Source organism: Heterobasidion irregulare (genome assembly GCF_000320585.1).
Source record: "Heterobasidion irregulare TC 32-1 unplaced genomic scaffold scaffold_14, whole genome shotgun sequence".
Classification (NCBI taxonomy): domain Eukaryota; kingdom Fungi; phylum Basidiomycota; class Agaricomycetes; order Russulales; family Bondarzewiaceae; genus Heterobasidion; species Heterobasidion irregulare.
The window spans coordinates 37,056-58,612 of NW_009258210.1; the positions used below are offsets into that span (position 1 = coordinate 37,056).

General features: G+C 50.2%; 8 protein-coding genes across 8 annotated transcripts; 7 read left to right on the forward strand and 1 right to left on the reverse strand.

The window, feature by feature from the left end:
• Positions 1 to 598: 598 nt before the first annotated feature.
• On the forward strand, positions 599 to 1,822 carry HETIRDRAFT_332559 (uncharacterized protein; the record flags this gene model as incomplete). Its single annotated transcript, XM_009554809.1, has 1 exon — positions 599 to 1,822. One exon carries the CDS (start codon positions 599 to 601, stop codon positions 1,820 to 1,822), a length of 1,224 nt encoding a protein of 407 aa, XP_009553104.1.
• A 148-nt stretch (positions 1,823 to 1,970) lies between these two features.
• Positions 1,971 to 2,264, forward strand: HETIRDRAFT_18103 (uncharacterized protein; the record flags this gene model as incomplete). Its single annotated transcript, XM_009554740.1, has 1 exon — positions 1,971 to 2,264. A coding segment is annotated over one exon (294 nt), but the record flags the coding sequence as incomplete, so codon positions are not given.
• A 3,539-nt stretch (positions 2,265 to 5,803) lies between these two features.
• On the forward strand, positions 5,804 to 7,243 carry HETIRDRAFT_332612 (uncharacterized protein; the record flags this gene model as incomplete). The annotated part of the gene is made up of 1 exon (XM_009554810.1): positions 5,804 to 7,243. The coding sequence occupies one exon, from the start codon at positions 5,804 to 5,806 to the stop codon at positions 7,241 to 7,243; it is 1,440 nt and encodes a 479-aa protein (XP_009553105.1).
• A 6,020-nt stretch (positions 7,244 to 13,263) lies between these two features.
• On the forward strand, positions 13,264 to 13,977 carry GST16 (glutathione S-transferase; the record flags this gene model as incomplete). Its single annotated transcript, XM_009554735.1, has 1 exon — positions 13,264 to 13,977. A coding segment is annotated over one exon (714 nt), but the record flags the coding sequence as incomplete, so codon positions are not given.
• A 359-nt stretch (positions 13,978 to 14,336) lies between these two features.
• HETIRDRAFT_332564 (uncharacterized protein) lies at positions 14,337 to 15,716 on the reverse strand (the record flags this gene model as incomplete). Its single annotated transcript, XM_009554811.1, has 8 exons — positions 14,337 to 14,392; positions 14,471 to 14,566; positions 14,641 to 14,713; positions 14,785 to 14,879; positions 14,941 to 15,180; positions 15,245 to 15,315; positions 15,366 to 15,418; positions 15,471 to 15,716. The coding sequence occupies 8 exons, from the start codon at positions 15,714 to 15,716 to the stop codon at positions 14,337 to 14,339; spliced, it is 930 nt and encodes a 309-aa protein (XP_009553106.1).
• A 399-nt stretch (positions 15,717 to 16,115) lies between these two features.
• On the forward strand, positions 16,116 to 17,008 carry HETIRDRAFT_461384 (uncharacterized protein). Its single transcript, XM_009554812.1, has 3 exons — positions 16,116 to 16,287; positions 16,352 to 16,479; positions 16,551 to 17,008. The coding sequence occupies exons 1-3, from the start codon at positions 16,133 to 16,135 to the stop codon at positions 16,919 to 16,921; spliced, it is 654 nt and encodes a 217-aa protein (XP_009553107.1). The 5' UTR covers positions 16,116 to 16,132; the 3' UTR covers positions 16,922 to 17,008.
• Positions 17,009 to 17,597: 589 nt separating this feature from the next.
• HETIRDRAFT_332156 (polysaccharide lyase family 14 protein) lies at positions 17,598 to 18,943 on the forward strand (the record flags this gene model as incomplete). Its single annotated transcript, XM_009554813.1, has 5 exons — positions 17,598 to 18,051; positions 18,114 to 18,201; positions 18,293 to 18,492; positions 18,582 to 18,695; positions 18,825 to 18,943. The coding sequence occupies 5 exons, from the start codon at positions 17,598 to 17,600 to the stop codon at positions 18,941 to 18,943; spliced, it is 975 nt and encodes a 324-aa protein (XP_009553108.1).
• Positions 18,944 to 19,387: 444 nt separating this feature from the next.
• HETIRDRAFT_423289 (uncharacterized protein) lies at positions 19,388 to 20,807 on the forward strand (the record flags this gene model as incomplete). Its single annotated transcript, XM_009554814.1, has 5 exons — positions 19,388 to 19,735; positions 19,796 to 19,879; positions 19,937 to 19,993; positions 20,048 to 20,300; positions 20,356 to 20,807. 5 exons carry the CDS (start codon positions 19,388 to 19,390, stop codon positions 20,805 to 20,807), a joined length of 1,194 nt encoding a protein of 397 aa, XP_009553109.1.
• Positions 20,808 to 21,557: the final 750 nt, after the last annotated feature.

Here is a 21,557-nt window from a genome sequence, read left to right on the forward strand (position 1 = left end):
CTTCTGGCTCCTGTGCTACACGTACAGTCGAGACCACCGTTCCACACATCCTCCACGAGTGACCTAGGGAAGAACCTCCTACTCTTGGGGTTACTGACGAGCAGTCGTAACACTAGAATAGACTCTTCTGCCCCTACCTTGCTCGCACTAGCTTGCTGCCACACCCTCTCTCATAACCTTGCTCAGTGGGGATATAGACCCCCATTGAGAAAGCGTTACTGCACACACTCTGGAGCAAGACCTAGGCCAGGAATATCCACCCGGCACTAGACGTATCAATAACCAACTCCGTCACAACAATCGCCCTATCCGGCGCGAAGGGGACTTCTGGGTCTACAAAGACAATAACGGAACTGCCCCTCCGAACTACGATAACTGCTCATACCGAAACGGGCGTTATTACTTCATCCTTGAAGACGGAACAGAAGAAGAGGATATTTGGAACGAAACAGAAGCTCAGTGGGAACTAGCCCCACAATACAGGGAACCGGCGCCGGTAATCCCCGAAGACTCGGAGCAAGAGGAAACAACCTCGGAATCAGACTCCGACTCACCAGACCAAACACTGATCAACACCCGAAACGAACCACTCGCCGAAATGTCGGGACAAGCTTCGACTTCCACAAACACCCCTTCCGCGACAGTACAACCCGGAAGAGGAAAAGTCAAACTCCCAGACAATTACACAGGCGACCGCATTGAATCCCAGAAATTCATGCTCCAATGCCTCCTTCTTTTCGCAGCAGAATCCGATCGGTACAAGACCGATCAAGACAAAATATCCCTTGTGCTCTCATGCATGAGATACGGCACGGCGGGAGCTTGGGCAGAGAACTTCCTCCTCAAATCAGTAGGAGCAGATCCACCTACCAATCTAGGCACCTGGAAGGACTTTTTAGCCAAGTTCAAATTACAGTTCAGGGAGACGGGCAAGACCGACAAGGCGCGAAGCGCACTTATGACCTTCTCCCAAGGACAAATGACGGTTGATGAATACTCCAACCAATTCATTCTCATCGCCGCCGATGCCGACATCTCCGATAAAGAGCAAGTCCCTTACTTCCAACGCGGGTTAGACCCGCGCGTCATGGACAAAATATACGACAAGGAAGTTCAGCCAAAGGATACGATTCAGGACTGGATCAATACAGCCTGCGAAATAGATGGACGACTTCGAGCCAGAACAGCTCAAAAAGCCATCCTCGCCAACTCCACCTCCTTTCAAAGCGATTATCTAAATCGTTTTCATAACCAAATCTCTCCCCGCTACAATTCCACAAACGCCCCTCGCAGAATGAACAACCAAGTTGTTGACATGGACATTGACGCGACACGCAAGCGCAATGCCCTTAACCAAAAGCGGAAATATGACGGCAAGCCTCCTGGCGCCTGTTACCATTGCAAGAAAACAGGACACTGGAATGCTGACTGCCCATCATTACGCAGAAGCGTTCAACCGATTCGAGGAAACTCGAAAAGACGCATGGGTACAACAGGGAGAAGAAACCGCGCGGTTGATTTGGAGGGAGAAGACGACGCACCCGCTATGGGAAACCAAGCAGGAATATATCGAGGAATGGAGACAGAGGATGTTCATCGCAACGACCAGCGGGTACCACAACCTGGTCCTTCGATGGAACGTCCTCACTCTACCCCATCCGGACGACCCCAGACGAACCATGGGCAGCGCACTATGCTACCTAACGGACGACGGGGAGACGGAGGCGTCAGTCATTCTGCTCGAATCGGAGCAGTACTTGGAGAATCAGGAGAAGATGAAGCCAGAGAAGTAATCTTGGGACACGCGGAGCGTTTTTCCTGACCTCTCCCTCACCAGCGAAGGAGAGAGGTCAAGGACGACCCGAGTTTGATGCCCGCACTTGTATTCGTATCGGAGCAATGAACGACCGTATCATCACCCCCATACGCCTGAACGCGAAAGTATAAACAGGAGTCAATACGCTGGAGCAAAAGCAACCATCGACTCGGCCTGCGAAGGGGTTATAGTAAACGAAACTTGGGTCAAGAGACATCGTTTCCCCACCTATACACTCAACAACCCCATTCGCGTCCGGAACGTCGATGACACCATTAACAAAGCAGGTCTCATCCGATCCGCCTTGGATGTGAACCTCACTATTCGGGACATCAGTGGACGAACGCATACTGAGCGCGTCCAGATGTTTATCTCCAATCTAGGAAAAGACGACCTTATCCTGGGAACAGATTGGTTAAAATACCACGATCCCTCCATCGAATGGAGGCGACGTGAAGTGCACTTTGATTGGTGCCCCCAGAAATGCCAGCAACCATATGGGTTCACCAGAGCAAGGGAAGAACCGCCATACAGTAGGCGGTTATCAGACGTGGAGCCACGGCACAAACCACGCATCAATGAGCGCGAAAAACAGCGCCTAGAACATCTCCGAAGACTATCGGAAGATGTAGGACTCCGCGACCATAGCGGAACGTTTGGTGTCCAACTACGAGCATACCTCAAAAGGAAATGGCTCCTAAAGGACATAAGGAAATACGCAGAAGAGAAACAAAAGGCTCAAGACAAGCCATCTCTTTCACCAAACGAGGGAGAACCTGATCTCCCAGACAAACCCTCAGGAAAACAGGCCACCCGGGACCCAGTTATTCGGAAACTGGCCCCCGAACCGTCAGGATTTGCCAGCTTCGACCAAGACCTGGAAGACGAAATCATCGTCACCAATCTAAAGGAAAGAGTTCCCAAAGCGCATCACGAATTTTTGGACATCTTTAGCGAACGAAAGTCGCAGCGACTCCCAGAACACACTTACTGGGATCATGCCATCGACTTGAAACCAACCTTCAAACCTCAAGTGCCCAAAATCTACGCCCTAAGCCCAGAAAAACACGACGAATTAGGAAAATTCATCAAGGAACATCTGGAGAGAGGAACCATCCGTCGATCCACCTCGCAAACAGCAGCCCCATTTTTCTTTATAGGAAAAAAGGATGGAAAACTACGCCCGGTACAGGACTATCGCCACTTGAATTCGCACACCATCCCGAATGTGTGCCCCCTTCCACTAATCCAGGAACTACTGGATGTGATAAAAGGGGCCATCATTTTTAGCAAATTGGATGTGCGATGGGGATACAACAATATACGCATCAAAGAAGGAGATGAGTGGAAGGCGAGCTTCATCACTCCGTTAGGTTCTTACGAACCAACGGTGATGTTTTTCGGCCTGACCAACTCACCAGCCACCTTCCAAGCTATGATGAACATGATCTTCAGAGAGCTCATCACAGCCCGGAAGATAACCGTATATATGGACGACATCCTCGTTTTCTCCAAAACCATGGCAGAACATGTTAAAATCCTAAATCAGGTTTTCCAAATCCTACGCGACAACGATCTATATTTGAAACCCGAAAAATGTGAGTTTTACAAGGAAAAACTCCAATATCTGGGATATACAATTTCAAAAGACCATGTCGCCATGGAGGACTCAAAGGTGGACGCGATAAAAGATTGGCCAACCCCACGCACAGTCCGCGACATTCGCTCCTTCCTGGGTCTAGGGAATTTCTACAGGCGCTTTATTGACAAGTTCTCACTCATCGCGCGCCCCCTACATGACCTCACCAAAAAGGACGAGAAATGGAACTGGACTGCAAAATGCCAAGAAGCCTTCGAACGGTTAAAGAAAGCCTTTATCAGTAAACCCGTCTTGAACTATCCAGATCCCATGCACCCATATCGATTAGTAACGGACGCATCACTAATCGCCTATGGAGCTACCCTTCTACAAGAAGGAAAAGATGGCGACTGGCACCCAGTCGCTTTCCTCTCTGGATCGTTTTCACCGGCAGAGCGGAATTACGATGTTCACGACCGGGAACTCTTGGCTATAATAAAAGCATTGGAACACTGGAATCACTACCTCGAAGGCGCGCGACACCCCTTCGAGATCTGGACGGACCATAAAAACCTGGAACATTTCCAAACGGCGCGAGACCTATCACGACGACACGCCCGTTGAAGCCTTTATTTGAGCAGATTCGACTTTACACTCAGTTATAAAGCAGGATCAACAAATCACTCCGATGCTCTGTCCAGGCGTCCAGATCTAAGTGAGGGGGTAGAATCTGACAACAAATCTCAAATTTTACTCCCGGCCAAACTTTTCAACAAATCCGACGAAACATTGGTAGAACCATCCCCGACACGGCATATAAAGTCCACGGAAATCGCCTCCTCAAACCTCATTTCCCTCATCCGACACTCGAAATCGGAACATGATGCCTTAACGAGGATAGCCCTCGCAAAGCTCTTACGAGTAGGACCACAAGGGATGAGAGGATTATTGGGACATTGGACACATGAAGACGGAATCACCAGACGCAATGGCCACATATGCGTCCCCAAAGACGACGACATCCGAAGACTCATCGTCAAAACACATCATGATGCACCCGCGGTAGGACACCCGGGTAGAGCAAAAACATTGGAAATGGTGCAACGACACTACTGGTGGCAAAACATGACTAAATTCATCCACGAATACGTGGATGGATGCGCCATATGCCAATCTACGAAGAATTTGACACACAAGACACACCCACCTATCCACCCTCTGGAAACCACCAACGTTCCTTGGTGATTCATCTCAACGGATTTCGTCACGGACCTACCCGAGAGCAAAGGTTTCGACTCAATTAACGTGGTAGTGGATCAAGGTCTGTCAAAAGGCATAGTCATCACCCCATGCAAGAAAACGATCACGGCAGAAGAAACAACCGCGCTTTTCCAAAATAACGTTTTCAATCGACATGGACTGCCGACCAAAATAGTATCCGATCGGGGCCCTCAATTTGCGGCCAAGTTTACCCGAGAACTCTGGACACGGCTAGGAATCACCGCCGCTCTCAGCACGGCTTATCATCCCCAAACAGATGGAGAAACGGAACGGGTAAACCAGGAAATCGAACAGTTCCTGAGAACGTTCTGCAACTACCATCAAGACAATTGGGTAGACCTTCTGCCGTTCGCCGAATTCTCACATAACACACGGAAGCACTCGGCCACCGGAAAATCCCCTTTCGAAGTGCTATACGGTTTCAATCCTCCCTATTCAGCTGACACGGCACTGGAGACAAAGGTACCTGCGGTAGCTGAACGCATTAAGACGATCATAGAAGTTCAGGAAGAAGCCGCGGCTAGCTTACAAATAGCCAGCAACTACGCCAAAGACCGGGATCTTCACAGGAAACTTCCCCAATGGAAAGAAGGAGACCAAGTATGGTTAGAAGGAACCCATATCCGGACAACCCATCCTAAGTTCAAACTCACCCCTAGGCGATATGGCCCCTTCAAGATACTGGGAAAAGTGGGAACCCTGGCGTACAAACTCCAAATTCCTCCGCAGTGGAAGATCCACCCGGTATTCCACACCGCAGTGCTCACTAAATACAGAGAAACCGAAGCCCACGGAGAAAACTTCGCGCGACCAATACCGGAAGTATTGAACGATGAAGAGCATTATGAAGTGGAAATGATCGTGGATTCAAAACGGCAAGGACGGGGAACCAAATACTTGGTCAAATGGATGGGATATCCCGAATCAGACAACACCTGGGAGCCCTACACTCTCCTAAAGGGAACGGCGGAAGAAGCCATGAAAGATTTCCATGACCAATACCCTGACAAACCTCGTCCGGGAACAGCCTGAGAGGAGAGACGAAAGATTATAAAAGGAGCGACAAGAGGACTCCAACAAGAACATCTTCTCACCTCTTTCCCCTCTCAAACACATTCCCCTTTCGAATGCTCCTCCACGACGACCACGATGCTTCGTCTCCATCCAGAAACTCCTCCCCCGATGTCGTCCTTATGGTCGCCAATCCAGATGTCGAACGAGTGGAAAGAGGAACAAGTCCTCACCGACCAGATGCTGGACGAATTGATAGAGGAACAAGTCCTCAACAACCAAGATCTACCGGCGTCCTCCTCACCCCTCATCTCAACAACTTCTCCGACGACGACGCCGAAGACTATGGCAAGTTCAAGGAAAGGGAAGGAACCCGAAGACTCTCACCGGAGAGGGCCTCACGAGGTGCACCACGGCATGAAAACTCTGATGACCGAAACCAGTCGAGCCTTGGCCAATTACCAGTGGGAGTTCCACCTCCTAGTGAAGGCACGCCAAACAGTGGAGTTGCAGGTCCCTCGGGATTTCGAGCAAGAACGGCAGCTCAACTCCCAAGCCATGGAGAAGCTGAACCAATACCAGTTCTATCAGAAACTGCACCTCCGCCAGTACCAACTAGTGGACCGATTCCCAGCTCCATGGGAGGACCTACCCCTCGTACAGATCCTCACGCCGGAGAACTGGAGCGACACGCGGACGCGCTCCTCCAGCGGAACACCATCTCCGCGGTAATACAAATGGCCACAGCCATGGCCCTCCAAAGACTCGCTAACTTCTCGGCAGGACAACCCGGGAACGAACATAGCGACGTACCTCGACGACTGGCTAGTGCCAGTCTCCAGATCAGAACGCTCGCCCTCCAAACCGACCCGGACACAGCCTCCTGGTACGCCCACAATGACGGGCGACCCCGAGCCCTCCTCATCCACCCTGACGAGTTCTCCCAATACGTCAACCGAGAGCTCCTTCCAGCTCTCCTCTTCGGAGGAGAATTGGGAAACGTCCAGCCAAGCAGAACCGACCCCTTCCGAGTTGTCACTTGGAACGTACCACGTCCCGGAGAACATCCCACGCCTGTACCAAATCCAAGGAGGGTTCCGCGTACGGTCGTGGAGCGCCCTCCACCGAGACAACAAGGAGTTCTTACAGCGCATAGCCATACCGCGACTCCCCCCTCTCACCGGATACGAGGTTTTCCCTTATCCCAAGGAAATACCGACGAGGAGGAACCGCCCGTCTATCGAAGAAATGAGGGAAGGCGGAGTCGGGGAAACCAGGCAACCCTCGGACGCGGAACAACTGCTGGCCGGAGTATTCGACACCGGCCTGGATCGCCTCCTCCTAGTGCTCGATTTCGTACGAACGAAGGAGAGAATAACCGAAGTAGCCGCAGAACTCGCCGCACTGATTCGGAGGCTCGAAGAAATAGCTCTTGGACTAGATCCGAGCTCGATGCATGGGATGCTCTAGACGATCCAGGAAATTACGATGAAGCGGACCCCTACTACCGACCGGACGAAGGGGGCGGGGATTATCAGGGACCCTTCGATTATTAAACGGACTAATAGTAGGGCACAAGGAGAAGAAAGGGGGTAAGGAAGTTGAGGAACTCCTTCCCCGGACAAATTACATCCGAAACGATGTAAAACTACTATCGTCCGCAACGACGTAAAACTAAGATCGTCCCTCAAGACGTTAAACTGTACGACCTCGTCCGAAACAGACGTTAAACTACCCCGCGTCCGGAATGACGTCTAAACTATCGGACCTGCATGTCTTAAAACTGTGAAAAGATAAGAAGGCAGGGGAAGTACCTGACCATTAGTCCTAGGTTCAAATGATGGTACGAATCAAGGACAACAGCGGGCATAATTCCACGTACAGCCTACGGCGGAACCTCTCACATCCTCGCTGTCAAGGAGTTAATCTGACAGATGCATCGAGCGTCCCATTTGGATCCTCAGTTTTACAGGGTTTTTTCCGCATTAGGGAACCCTCTACATGACATGTACTCTACTCGTAGGTGTCGACAAGCAGGCCCTTCGCCTTGGTACAGCGAAGTGCCCATACATAACCGGTTGCAAGCCCGAGTCAAGAAATTATGATGCATAACTCGTAACGTGAACCCTCACAGTCAAGGTCTGACTGGTGTTTTGGGACGTCCCACTTTGGATCTCCCGTTTTACAGGATCGTTTCCGCATTAGGGGATCCTACAGCTGGCGCATGAGATGATGTAGAGAGTGGGCCGCCTCTACCTCACAAGTCTTCCTAATGATGCGAGGCCACAAATTACATCCGGAACGATGTAAAACTACCAAAGGCTTGGTCCGCAATGACTATAAACTACTTGGGTCCGCAATGACGTTAAACTAGTCTTCGTCCGAAATGACGGAAAACTACCCTCGTCCGAAACGACGGAAAACTACCCCCGTCCGAGATGACGTAAAACTACCATTGACCCAAGGAGCGTGGTTGCATTCTGGTGAAGCACGGATTTTCGGGAAGATCCGCGTCGCAGAACCCTGCCTATAAGAGGTCGAAGCGCTTCCGATATTCACTCGCTTTTCGGTAAAAGAATATTGGGTCGACTTGGTTCAATTCCAAGCGAGGGGTCTGGGGACATGGAAGAGCAAGCATCTCTTCATGGAGCGCTCAGTCTAGTCCTGGAGTCGAAGTACAAGAAATTCCGCTCCAAGACCTAGTCAGGAGGCAACTAGGACACGTGCCTCGAGTCAAAGATCTAGTAGGAAGGGACTAGATCACGCGACTCTCGTCTGGTCCACATAGCGGAAGAACGACAAGAGCGGGCCACTCATCCAAAGTCTATTCCGCCACTATCGTCCGCAACGACGATAAACTACAAAGCGTCCGGGATGACGTTAAACTAAGCATTGTTTTTCCACAATATTTGTGGCGAAACAACGTCCGCGATGACGTTAAACTATTGTCCCTTTCCACCTAGGGATTGTGCGTGGCGATCTTGACAAGATACCATGCGTCCGAAACGACGTTAAACTAGTGCCCCTGAACCTAGGGGTTGTCATTGACGTCCAATCCCCTGGACACCAATGCGTCCGCAATGACGTTAAACTACTTGCTCCCGATCGCATGGGAGTTGTGATTCATCACTCTGGTGCTGAATCGTCCGCAATGACACAAAACTATTTGCTCCTTACCGTATAGGAGTTGTGGATTGACCGCCATGGTGTCAATCGGTCCGCAATGACATTAAACTACGTGCTCCTTACCGAATAGGAGTTGTGGTTGTTGACCAAGACCGTGGTCACCAACCGTCCGAGATGACGTTAAACTACTCGTCCCTTTTAGTACAGGGATCATCGGTCGACATCATTCTTGACGAGAATGTGTCGACAACGTCCGGAAAGACGGTAAACTACCCTCATCCTCGGAGGAAAAACCTATCGTGACTTGAGGGACACAGTCAGACGATAGCTCGCCTATCGCACGGCGTTAAACTGCGAGGATGCCTACCTCACGGCATTAAACTGAGCGGTCTCCTAATATTGAGACGTACAAGTTATCCGGTTTGATATAGTATAAACCGTCCATCATGCCTCAGTGGAATCTGGAGCGGGAAAAGTCTGGTCTATGGCCCTATGCACACAACCGATGGAAATTCCGGCGTGCAGAAACATCTTTTTCCCACAGATATTCCATGTTGATGATGAAGGACGTCCGCAAAGACGTTAAACTACGAATCGTCCGAAACGACGATAAACTACGGACCGTCCCGCATGACGTTCTAAACTGCCAGTCGTGGATATATCTCGCACCCCGACCAATATATCAGCTGTGGTCTTAATGTCTAATTCGTGCAAGCGAACGGGCAGACCCGGGAAAGGAGTCAGACTCCTCCTTGTTCCTCGCTGCACCCTTCAAGTCTAATTCTCTTCACATCCTTGCCTCGAACCCAACACTACACGTGGTATTCCCCACCATAGGCCCACGTTTGTGAAAAACAAACTCTGGACGCCGTAAACTGCCTCACCGGAGATGAGTCCACCGTATGGGGACAATACTGCTTGGGATTTTGATTGGGCGCCCTCACCGGAGATGAGCTCACCGTATGGGAGCAATACTGCTTGGCCATTCGACTCATGCTTAGGCATGGTACAAGGTAGTCTGGAGAAGTAGGCCTAAGCCTTCGTAAAGCGATCAACCTACTTGTCCGTGGACGCCGCCGGTCGCCATTGAGGAAACAACGAAATCATGAGGATAGACGACTATCCTGGAAACACTGAGGTTTGGCCCTCGGAGAAGGAAGAAGAAGAACCTGATGACACGAATCGGAACCCACACGCTAGAGTTTCTATTCATCCACACACCACTCGCATTCATACGCCTTTCTTGATACTAATTCCAGAAGCGGGCTGGAAGTAAGACCGCAATGGGTTTACCCGCGGCAGAATCAATCCCACGGGTGAAGGAAGAACATCCTAGAGAGCGGAGGCCTAGATAACCTCGCGACTCGACAAACAAACAGCTCAACGGAGATGGAAAACTCCTAGAGGATCAAACGACGTAAGTCGGTCTTCCTCCCAGAAAACGAAGTCATGTCCCGGAAGTCGCATCCGGAGACCGTCCTTGGATCAAGAAAACAAATCGTATATGGAGTGGCGATGAAGCGCAAGGCGCTGTCCTACCAGGCGAATAGGACGTAGAAAGGGGGTATTGTTATGATCACGTTCTGTCGGGCCTTAACGGCGGTCTATACCGACACGATCATCACAAATATCAAGCGGCCTCACACAGTGAGGCGTACAAACAAGGTACAGATAGTAACCTTGGTCATCCACTCCCAACGGATCACCTTATCGTTGGTCGAGTATCACGGGCCTATTGCGTAGCGGGTATGGAACACCGCCTTACAAACTACTCACACAACGGGCATTAACCTCCTAGTCTTTCCTCGCCGGAAGGAGACGAACGGAGAAGCACAAGAGTAGTCGTTATTGAGAGAGACGACTTAGAGAATACCTATGGATACATATACGGTATTCTCACGCCCTATTTCCTAAAGTAGTATAAAAGGCCCATAGAGTAGGCTGAGGTTCTTCAGTCTATTCTCTTCGTTCTCCTGTATCTTCACATACAGGAATCTTCATCCACTGTAGTCTTCCTACTACAGTCTTCATTGCTATATCGCAATACACTTCTGGCTCCTGTGCTACACGTACAGTCGAGACCACCGTTCCACACATCCTCCACGAGTGACCTAGGGAAGAACCTCCTACTCTTGGGGTTACTGACGAGCAGTCGTAACATTGAGTTCCTGATAGATATGAGCAGCAATATGATGCGGACCTCTTCATCGGATTGTAGTCTGGATTCGAGACTGTAGGTATCATGGGCAATCAATTCTGTCATGCCTATACTTGCATCTCAGATAGTATTGCTTGGTCCTGAGTGCTGAGAGCATTGACTGCATGTCAGTAACGATAGATATGATTCTCAAGAAGACATACCGATGGCAGTGTGTATTGCATGTCCATCATAGACTGCCCTTGCTCCTCCACCCTCTTCCTTTTATTACTCAGAAGGTCTTGATATACACCAGCGGCTCTAAGATAAATTGTTGGGGCTTCTTGTTTTATGACCGAGCCAGGTCGGGTTTTTGTATGACGCTTTGTGGTAAACAGGCTTTATGGTAAACAGGAATGTCAGATCTATCGCTCCACATCAAAAAAAATTGGAAATAAAGTTGCATCTATAGATGTACCTTGTCTAGTAAGCTTGAGCTCATAGCTGGGTTGTGTGTGATCAGAGGTATAATAGGAGTAGCAGCACGTGCAAGAAGAGTGTTGCACTGTGCAAGGAGGTTATCATGTTCGATGATGAGTTTGTCTTTTACATTGCAGAGCTGAGTCACATCGAACTTCAATTTTAGCAATGCTTCATTATGCTTTATTGACCCCTCATGTTGCACAATCAACTTTTGCCTTAGCTCCTCCAGTTTGAGAGCATGCCCTTTAGCCTGCCGGCGGAAATAATCTCATTCAAGACATGTGTCTTTAAGATTGGTTTCGAGGAGTGCAACCTTAGTGCGGGAGTCTTCTTTCAATTGGTAAAGGTCCTTTTCCAAACGGGAGACTTGGCAGCGGTGTTTGTCCTCAATTCTGCAAGTTGTGATCTTGGCGCAAGCAAGGCGGCTGTGAAGCAACATGAGTTCCCAATGAGCATCTCGCAATTAATCTAAAGGCACAGTTTCTCTTAACATCACATTGGTATCTCGAGAGGCAGAAGTATTTGACATTTTGCAAGGGTGGATATAATGCAAGAGGAGAACCAGAACAAGCATATTTGGGGATAGATGTTTGTGACAACACAGGACAGCTAGTCTACATCCAAATCACCCCCCCCCCCCCCCTTGCAGGTAGTTAGGATTTCGAGTTGAATTTGATATATATTTAGACTTAGCCCCACTCACGTGCAAAGTGTCTCACGTGCTAATCTTGGGAAGGTTCAAAATGTGTTTTTAGGCAGTTTTGAGGTGCAAAAAAAGATTGAATTGACTTCAAATGATAGAAGAGACATGAGGGGATGGTGAAGATATAAAAAGGAGCATATAAAATGCTGTCTTCATCGGGACTCGAACCAGCGGCTGGAGCAAAAAGCTATCAAAGACGCCAACTTGCCTATCTTACTAAGCACTATTGTGCTCAATGAGCAAAATATATCATGTTGAAGAATTGCATCCCTGTTTTAGTCAGGTTTGGTAACACATTTCTTGCAAACCCCATCATTTTAGACAGGCAAACGCCGAAATCCTGACTACCTGCAAGACCCCTGCATTTGGAAGCAGACCCTATATACACAGAACGACTGTCTTCTGTGATTGGGTTAGCAACAGAGACTACAGGACAGCGGAGTCGCGTGTATCACGTTTTCCAAACCAAAGCCCACGTGGTTCCGGGCTGCGACTTTGTCGAATCAAGTTAACGTTGCGTACTAATATACTCTGGTGTACATCTTACGAACCCAGCTGGTGAACATAAGGTCGAGAAAGAATCACGGGACAAAACGCCTCTTATACAAAATAAGCTAAACCTCTATATTTGTTCTCGATGAACGCCGCCAGTAGACGATGTTATGGATCACGTGTTCAAAATGAACTGCAGGGAACGAACCGATGAAGACTCACGAAGGAACGTCTCCGCAAAAGCTAGAGAATTGGCTCGGGCCATTGGCATAGAGCAGTCATAGAGCACAGCAGCAGTCGCGAATGCTAATGGTTTGATTCTCTCTGGCGTCCAAGCCTGGAAACCATCCGATCAAGACAAGGTTTCCCATCACGCCCTTCATATTCCGAACTTGTAGCATGTCTTGAACCTTGACTGCGCATTCAATATTCATGCCGCATTCTGACGCAGCGACTCGGCAGGCGAGAGGCGAGAGGCGAGAGGCGAGGCCGAGTATAAAGCGGGAGCGTGCGGCGTGATCATACGCTGCAATTCTAGAGAAGGTTCACAGGTGACCAAGGAGCAGATGTTTGTGCACTAGACAACTAATCCACACCGCCTTTACTTGTACCAGATGGCGTCTATCAAACTCTACGGCTTCTTCAAGGACAATTCAAATGCCCCGAGTCCATCCGGCTTCTGTCAAAAGCTAGAAACGTATCTGCGCGCGACATCGTTCACGTCCTACACCCTTGTCACAACGTCCACCTCAGCAGCGCCAAAGGGAAAGCTGCCATACATCGTCCTCACGCGACCCGACGGCTCAGATACCGAGACGATTGCGGACTCACATTTCATCATTCGTCGACTCATCGCCCTGGGCATCACACCCGACCTCGATGCGACACTGACGCCCGTGCAGCGCGCTGAGTCCCGTGCATGGCAGGCGTGGACGGAGGAGCTGATGTACACTGCTGTCGTGCAGACGCGATGGTCGCGCGAGCACAACTATGCTGCGACAGAGGCGGCGATCCCTATTCCTGGCCTGATCAAGCCGATCATAATGTGGCTTTTGCGGCGGAAGATTCTAGGTGTGATGAGAGCAATGGGCATGGGGAAGCACAGCGAGAAGGAGGTCGATCAACTGATGAGAGAGTGGGTAGAGGGTTTGAACGATCGCTTGGAAGGGAGGACGTACTTCCATGCGGGTGTCCAGCCGTCGTGCATCGACGTCATTATTGGAGCGTTTTTGGCGCAAATCATTGCCCAGCCAGGGAATTTGGAGGCCAAGGCGATGATCCTGGAGAAGAAGGCTTTGAAAGCGTACACGGCTACACTGACGAAGATGTGGTTTCCGGAATACGAAGAACTCTTGGAGGAGTTAGAGAATTGATATGGTTGAAAGGAGATCGACCCGGTTATACATGCTCGATCTGACCACAGATTAATTATTCGATACCGGACAGCGCGAATATGATATTGCGTGATACTTTTGGCTGGCTTGCAACCCTTTCAGAAGATTGTTCCGAAGTGTCGCCTGGACTTGGGCATGACCCGACGCACGAGATTCCCGCTATGAGCCATAACGCACTCAAACTCGTACAATTGCGATACAACCTCCTCAATACCCACGCGATAATGCATAGAACTCACACGATACCAGCTCATCTATTCTCAGGCTTCAGCGTGAACGACGCTGGCAACCACAGTGATGCACGGATATCGTGATTATTTTGCCTTCTTCGCCTTTTCGTCCGCGTAGTAGTGTTGTCGCTTCTCCAGATCTACCATATAATGACCATCGGCATCTATTGCTCAGCCAATAGAACGGTGACGAACAAAAACACTTTGATCATACTGACCGTGTGCCCACATCGCTGCACCGATGCGATTCGAAACCGAGAACAGCAACCCGATGAACGGGATAGTCTCAAGCAAAGCGGCCGCGAAGCCAAAAGCTGATGGACAAAAAGTAGGACGATTTGCCGGATAAATATAGTAGAGATAACGCAAGACACGAAATAATACGCACTGCGGTAATCCCATTTGTGCTCTGCCATAAAGAGAGCAGTCTGATGACGCGTCATCTTCTTGGACTCGAAGTACTGAATATAAGGAAAGGGGCTATTGTAAGATCATATCTTCTCAACGAAAATAAGGCCAAGTTGGCGCTTACCGGTCTGTGAAGATAGCGGGCTGTATCCATGGACTTGAAGAAGGCAGATATGAAGATACCGACGAAAGGCACTACATGAAGCGGGAACAGAATAACTGCCCACACAAGTCCGCGTAAACCCCTACGCCTTGACTTCGCATCAAAATGAGTACGCACCTCGCTTGACCGTATAGCTCAGCAGCCATCCCTTGACACTCTCCAATCTGGCCCACTTATTATCGTCCAAAACCGGTGGGACATCCCATTCTTCGACGTACGGACTCCAGAAATCGGGACCCTTGCCACGAGAGGCGATAGTCAAGTCCCAGGCACGTTGGCGCGCGATGCGGAGGTTGCGAGAGAGGAAGAAGGTAAGAATGAATGTCAGTTGCGAGGCAAGGAAAAAGAACGTCGCATCTGTCGAGAGGTAAGTTCAGCAAGGCGTAGGCTGGGGACAGAGGGGCAGATGATAGGGACAGACATGTTGGGACATCAAAGGGCACCTTGAAGCCCATAATTGAGTCGTGTGACAGACCAGTGACGCTCGGAGAGCTGGAGATATTTCAATGTGAGTGACCGAGAGCTTCAATCGCAGCACACACTTGATGAGGAAAAGCTTGACGAATTTGCGTTGCATACCAAAGGTCAACACGGCCTGTCGTAATTGAACGAGCATGTCCTCATGAAAGGGATACCAGCAAACTTACCCATCCCACACCCACGGCAAGTCCTCTGATGATTCCATGCTTGCATTTATTCCAGATGGGAACGTAGAGCGACTTGTCGGTGACGAGACGGTAGACGCCTACGACGACATAGGACGGCGGGAACTCAAGACGGAGAGTCGCGCGCTCCAGAGCAGAGGGTACATTGGTAAGATGAGGTGCAAAAGGATCGTGCTCAGGATTGAATCTTTGTTGCTGGGGCAATTCCTCTGGTATTGAGGCAGACATATTCAACGTCCTATAACGAGGCCAAGAGTCTCCGAGAGTGCTCTGCCAGTGGGACTCAGAGTTCGGGGTCCGCCCTTGCCTACGTCATCAAAAGTTCCAGCTATCTGTCTTTCGTCGACTTTGGACATATTCACTATATTCACTAGCAAACTGACCTGCCAAACGAAACATCTTGGTGGTACGCGTCAACCAGACCCTCCAACTTCTCCGAACCGAACAGCCCAGGAATGGATAGATAGAGTTCCCACATGTACCTGAACGATCAGATGATCGTCTTGCAGGTGCAAATCATGCGAAAGGCAGGTGGGTGTCCGGAGCGTCATTCATTTCCTCACAAACGCCGGCGCCCATAAATACTCCCATCCTCATTGCTCCACATCTCCATTACCTTCGTCGTCGACTTCCACACCACCACGATGTTCATTCTCAAGCCCCTCGTCTTTGTCGTACTTGCATCCACGAATGTAATAGCGCAGAGTAGCTCTGCTGTGCCGACAGGCGTCGCCGGCCTGTCTCCATGCATCATCACCTGCCTCACTCAGGCATCGTCCAGCGGAACCTGTTCGTCATTGTACGTCGCAATCTCCACGCCACCGTAATCCCTTCATGCACTGACCACTCTCACACCTCCTTAGCACGGACATATCCTGCGTCTGCAGTTCACAGGCATTCCAATCTGCCGCTGCACAGTGCCTCACCTCCAGCTGCTCTTCGTCTGATCAAGCAGCCGCCCTCCAGCTCCAACAGACCGAGTGTGGATCTGGTGTGTCCTCCTCGCTTCCTCTCATCTGCATACCCGAGTCCTTTCTCACGCTGTTACCTTGTAAATCTCAGCGAGTGGTTCGGCTTCTAGTGGCGCATCTGCGACTTCACTTGCGACTTCGTCTGGATCTGCAGCCTCCGAAAGTGGATCTTCGTCTACCCTGACGGGCAGCGCGGCCTCCAGCGCTGTGTCCTCTGCCGTATCCTCAATTTCTAATGCGGAATCTTCTGTCGCATCCTCGGCGTCTCAGGCAGGTTCGTCGATTCGGAGCTCGCTCTCAAGCGCTGCTAGCGCGGCGAGTGCCAGTGCATCGGCTTCCCGCTCGACCTCAGCCTCAGCCTCAGGATCAGCAGGCTTCAAGGTCGAAATAGGGAAGGGAGGTCTCGTTAGTGCTCTAGTGGGAATGTTGGGTGCCGTTGCCGGGGCGCTGATGGTTTTGTGAGAATGCAGAGTCCACGCGGCGATGATGCTCCTTGCCTTTTCTGTCCTTTACTTCCATATTTTCCAAAACTGTTGCATGATGGTGTTGCTAGGTTCTCCTCGGCCACGTTCCATACTTCCGTGGACATTGAACCAATTTATCATCGCATCTTAGGATGTACGGATAGATGATGCCACCTATACAAACTGACGCTACCATTCTTAATAGCTTAATCAGTGATCACTTGTCGTACGACTTTCACATATGATTGTTGTGTTTGTTTCGGACTTCCGGCCTCTGTTCGTGATGCAAGTGGTAGGCGGAGGGCCGTTCATATTTTCGCAGTTGGTGCATGAAGCTTCCATGCTGTTGTGAGCGGTTCTATTCGCTGCGAAGATCCAGTTTTCGTTAGTGTTCTCAGCAAACTGAGAAATAGTCGATATCGAATCGATGGGGTGGTACTCAGTACTCAGCGATATACAACCAACATCTCGATTGAATTTGCTTACTCGTTACAGTACCCGTTTACCGATGCATCCTGCTTGTGTAGTGTGTAGCTCACAGAATATTCGCAAAGGATATGGTCATGCACTGTCTGATTTCCGACTGTCCGTTTATGTGCCTCGGAATTTCTCGGCATGAGGCGGATGAAAAACGAAACTATGTGAAGTTCCCACGCTGGATGTCCTCTCATATCATGTCTTGCTCGCAGCTCCTCCCGTTGCCTTCTGCAAGCATCCATAATGCATTCACAACCTCAAACTTGCTGTCTCGCACATCATTTCCTCACGGTATCTCCCTGACACCACTCACTGATGCCGCACTGGGCGTCCACAAGCTCTCGCACCCGCATATTCTCACACACCGCGTGGTGTGTCCTCCCGTTCCACATACTGCCGTCGCAATTGCGACTGCATCGGCGTCGAGTGTACAAGATGCGAATGAGAAGGAGGCTTGGGAGGCAATTTATATAAAAGGCAGCATCAATCCCGCAGGCGCAGTCAAAGGTGGGTTTGGTTTTTATTTAGGTGGACCGGAAGACTTTCAAGCGCGCTTGATGCACGAAGGGGCAGAGGAAGTATTAATGGCATACGAGGTGATGTTTGAAAAGGATTGGGAGTGGGCGAAGGGAGGCAAATTGCCTGGGATCTGTGAGTGCCATCTTCTTCTCGTTTGGCACCCTCCAAGCGATTTACTCGATGTATTTCACTAGATGGCGGGATCGGCGACGCGGCATACGGATGCTCAGGCGGACGCAAAGATGCACGCTGCAAGTGTTTTGACTTGCGTTTGATGTGGCGGTGCGCCTTTTCTCCCCCATTCTTCTCCCCCTCCTTTCTCTTCATTCCTGACCGTACAACCGCCCTGACTTTCATTTTCTGTCTCTTTTAGAGCAAATGGTGCTGGTGAACTTTATGCTTATCTGCCGCTTACGCCCACCAATGCTGAACGTCTGCTTCGCGTCCCTCCCACGTCACACGAGAACACCGACTATGGTTTCTCGGTCGGACGCGGCGCATGGCGGTTTCAGTCTGGCAGATGGCATTGCGTTGCAATCCGAGTGAAGATGAATCATGTTGGTCGGGAGAATGGTGCGTGTCCCTCATATACCGTTTATTTTGCATCTTCGGTGGAGATGGCAAGAAAGAGTTTTGGGTGCTCATAAACCACGCATTTGAAGGTGAGGTAGAGGTCTACATAGATGGCACGTCTGTGCTGCGTGCAACTAGTCTTGTGTTACGCGAAGACCCGGCGTCGAGAATCAGAGGCATGCATTTCCAAACGTTTTTCGGAGGTGTGTCCATTTCTATCTCGCCGTACATCAGTGACCATCTCTCTGGAATCAACCATATACTAGTTTACTATACTACCGATCTGACAACCCTCTCATTGTGTTTGACGTATTGTACGCTTCAACGCACAGGTAACAAGCCAGACTGGGCATCCCCGAAACACCAGCGCGCCTGGTTTGCCTCTATCACAGGCGCGATTGTTCAACCTGAGCCCGAGGTACATCATACGAGACAGAATGATAAGCTCTAGACTCATAACAGTGCCCTCTGTTGGGTAGTACTGTGCATTTGTTCGATATTCATTCGAGCTTATATGTGACGCTTGAAATTTGACCATATGACGAGAGATCGGCCAATCTACCAACGGAGCATTGGGCGTTGGTGGCGATTCCCGTCGGACTCTCAACATTCATCTTGCTTCATGCCTCAATGCCACGCTAGCACCGGTCTGGCCTTTGTTCACAAAACTCGATATGTGGCAAGTGGCAGAAGGTAATGTGCCATCGATGGAGGTGGCGTGAAGGGTACTGTGGGCCGAATGCTTTAATACGCGTGTGGACGGGTCCTGTGGGCGCGGCGACCTACTAGAGCCTAACAGTCACCACACATTCAATCGTCTCTTCTTTAAAACCAATTATCACCATCCTCTCTCTCGCTCCGCATCATCAGCTCTTTGACTGCAGACCACTGCAGTATGACCGGGTCCAGCATCAGCGAGCACTCCGCGCTGCTGGATGAACGCATCGATCGCGCACTGGAACAAGTGGAGCGCACGCGCGACGCGACTAATATTTTGCAGATCATCCTTGGGGACATGCGAGGCGAGGTGCGCGCGCTGCGCGAAAGCTCTGAATCGGAACCCGACGTGTATATGGAACGCGATGCTCTCCTCGCAGAACGGGACGCATTGCTGACGGAGCGAGACGCACTGCTCGCGGAGCTCGCACATGTGGAAGCATTTGTGGTAAATGAGTCGTCGAGGATAGACGATCTTGACGGACAGAAGGGTTCGGTGAAGCAGGATAGGGAGATGGATTCTACGGTGAGTTATGAAGATCGTGAGCCTTTGTATAGGAAATCTCATTCTGATCCCGTTGAATAGAGAGGTGCTTCGACTTCCGTGAAGCGGGCTCAAAAAAATCTAGACATGCATCCAGCAAAGAAAGCAAAGCTTGCAGAACAAAATGCCAGCTCATTTCGTAGTTAAGCAAGACATTTTACTAACACATGTTCCTTCTATCAGAAAATGCCTCACAACCGCCCTCGAAATGATGCAGGCAGCCTATCTGCATCTGGAACAGTTCGGTAGCCTTCTGCACCATCCATTCACTCTCTTACTCACGGTCCATACTAGCCTCCTCTGACTTCACGAGCGGATGGACGGAGCTCAAGATTTAATGGACCTCAACAAGCTGGCTTGCGTGCCGTTTCTATGTCACTCACAGGGAGTGTGGAATGGCCACCAAAGCGAGAAAGAGCATTCTCTGTGGCAGATCATGGATACGCTAACCGCACTTCTTTCGCAAACAATGATCCTGTTTCTCGTGGGACCGGAGAAGAAGCACATAACGGATTGTCCCAGGATTTCAGCGACAAAAAACCTCCCGGTGTGTTTTTGCGCCTCTGATCACATCGCAACATCTTGACTGACTCAGAAATCAGAACTGTCCCCGTTATGGCTCACAGACCCTTCACTTGGTGATCGCCGCGGCTGCGTCGTGCGTATCAATGGAACACGCGGAGCGTGGTGGGACGGAGAGAAAGAGGGTATACAGGGCGTCATCGAAGGCATACAAGACGCCCGATCTGCACAGATGCCAAGCACAGCGACCGTCCGTCTCGATCAGCCTGCCAAGAGCTCTTCAAAATACCAGGTGAAGGACGAGCTACAAGTCCTCACGGTGCCGGTGCAGTACTTAGTGCCGGTCCCACCCACAAAACCCGCATCCGCGATGATGCTCATGGGTAAGTGGAGGGGAACGGCTGTGGCTGCTGTGCAAAGGGCCGAAGGCGCTAGTCCTGGTGAGGATGGTGAAAAATGGGTCGTTACGAGGGATGGAAAGCAATTTGAGAACATACTCATAGTGATGTTGGTGACTGTCAGACGCGTGTAAGGCGTTTTCAGTTCAGTTCAACTCTATGTTTTGCTCTTGTCGTTTTTGTTCGCCCATTCGCTTTGCATATGCCTCGTGTCCATACCTTTCGCAGTCCCGTGTTGCAATTCGAGCGGAAGGTGGTAACAGCGCCTACGGCGCGGAGATAGTCGGCTTTTGACCTCCATCCTGCTTTTTGATTTCCTCTCTTCAACGAGACACCGTCGTTGAATAATATGAGTGCTACCTCCTTCTCAGGCCTCGAACTTCAGCAATGACGAGGGACTTGAATGATCTCGAATAATAGTAAAGGGTAAACCTAACCATATGAAGGCAGGTCCTAACGATGGCGTTTCAATCTTCGATGGATGCCTTAAGATCAGCTCAGGCAATCACATTGCTAAGGCGATGCTTTATGCAACTCTCATCCGCTTTTTGCTGTCTCATCATGGCCATCACGGTTCATTGACACTCCATTGACGACTCGTCGATTTTCTCCCACATTCAAAAGGCGTGCTTCAGTGTCTTCTTTTGCACGTGTTGATTATACGCGCATTCACTACGAGCGCTCATGTTCTCGGTCTTTCATGCCCGATTGCAATCGTGGGCAATGTGCACGTTTTTAGAAGGCTGTTGACACCGGTGGTTACAGGTAGAGCGCGTCTAGGAAAATGATCCTGTGATCTCCTGCGATGTGCCCAATTTATGGTATGTGCTTCGCCCACGATGGACTAGTCTCCGGGGCTGACCCAATCACAGAAGACGTTCGTT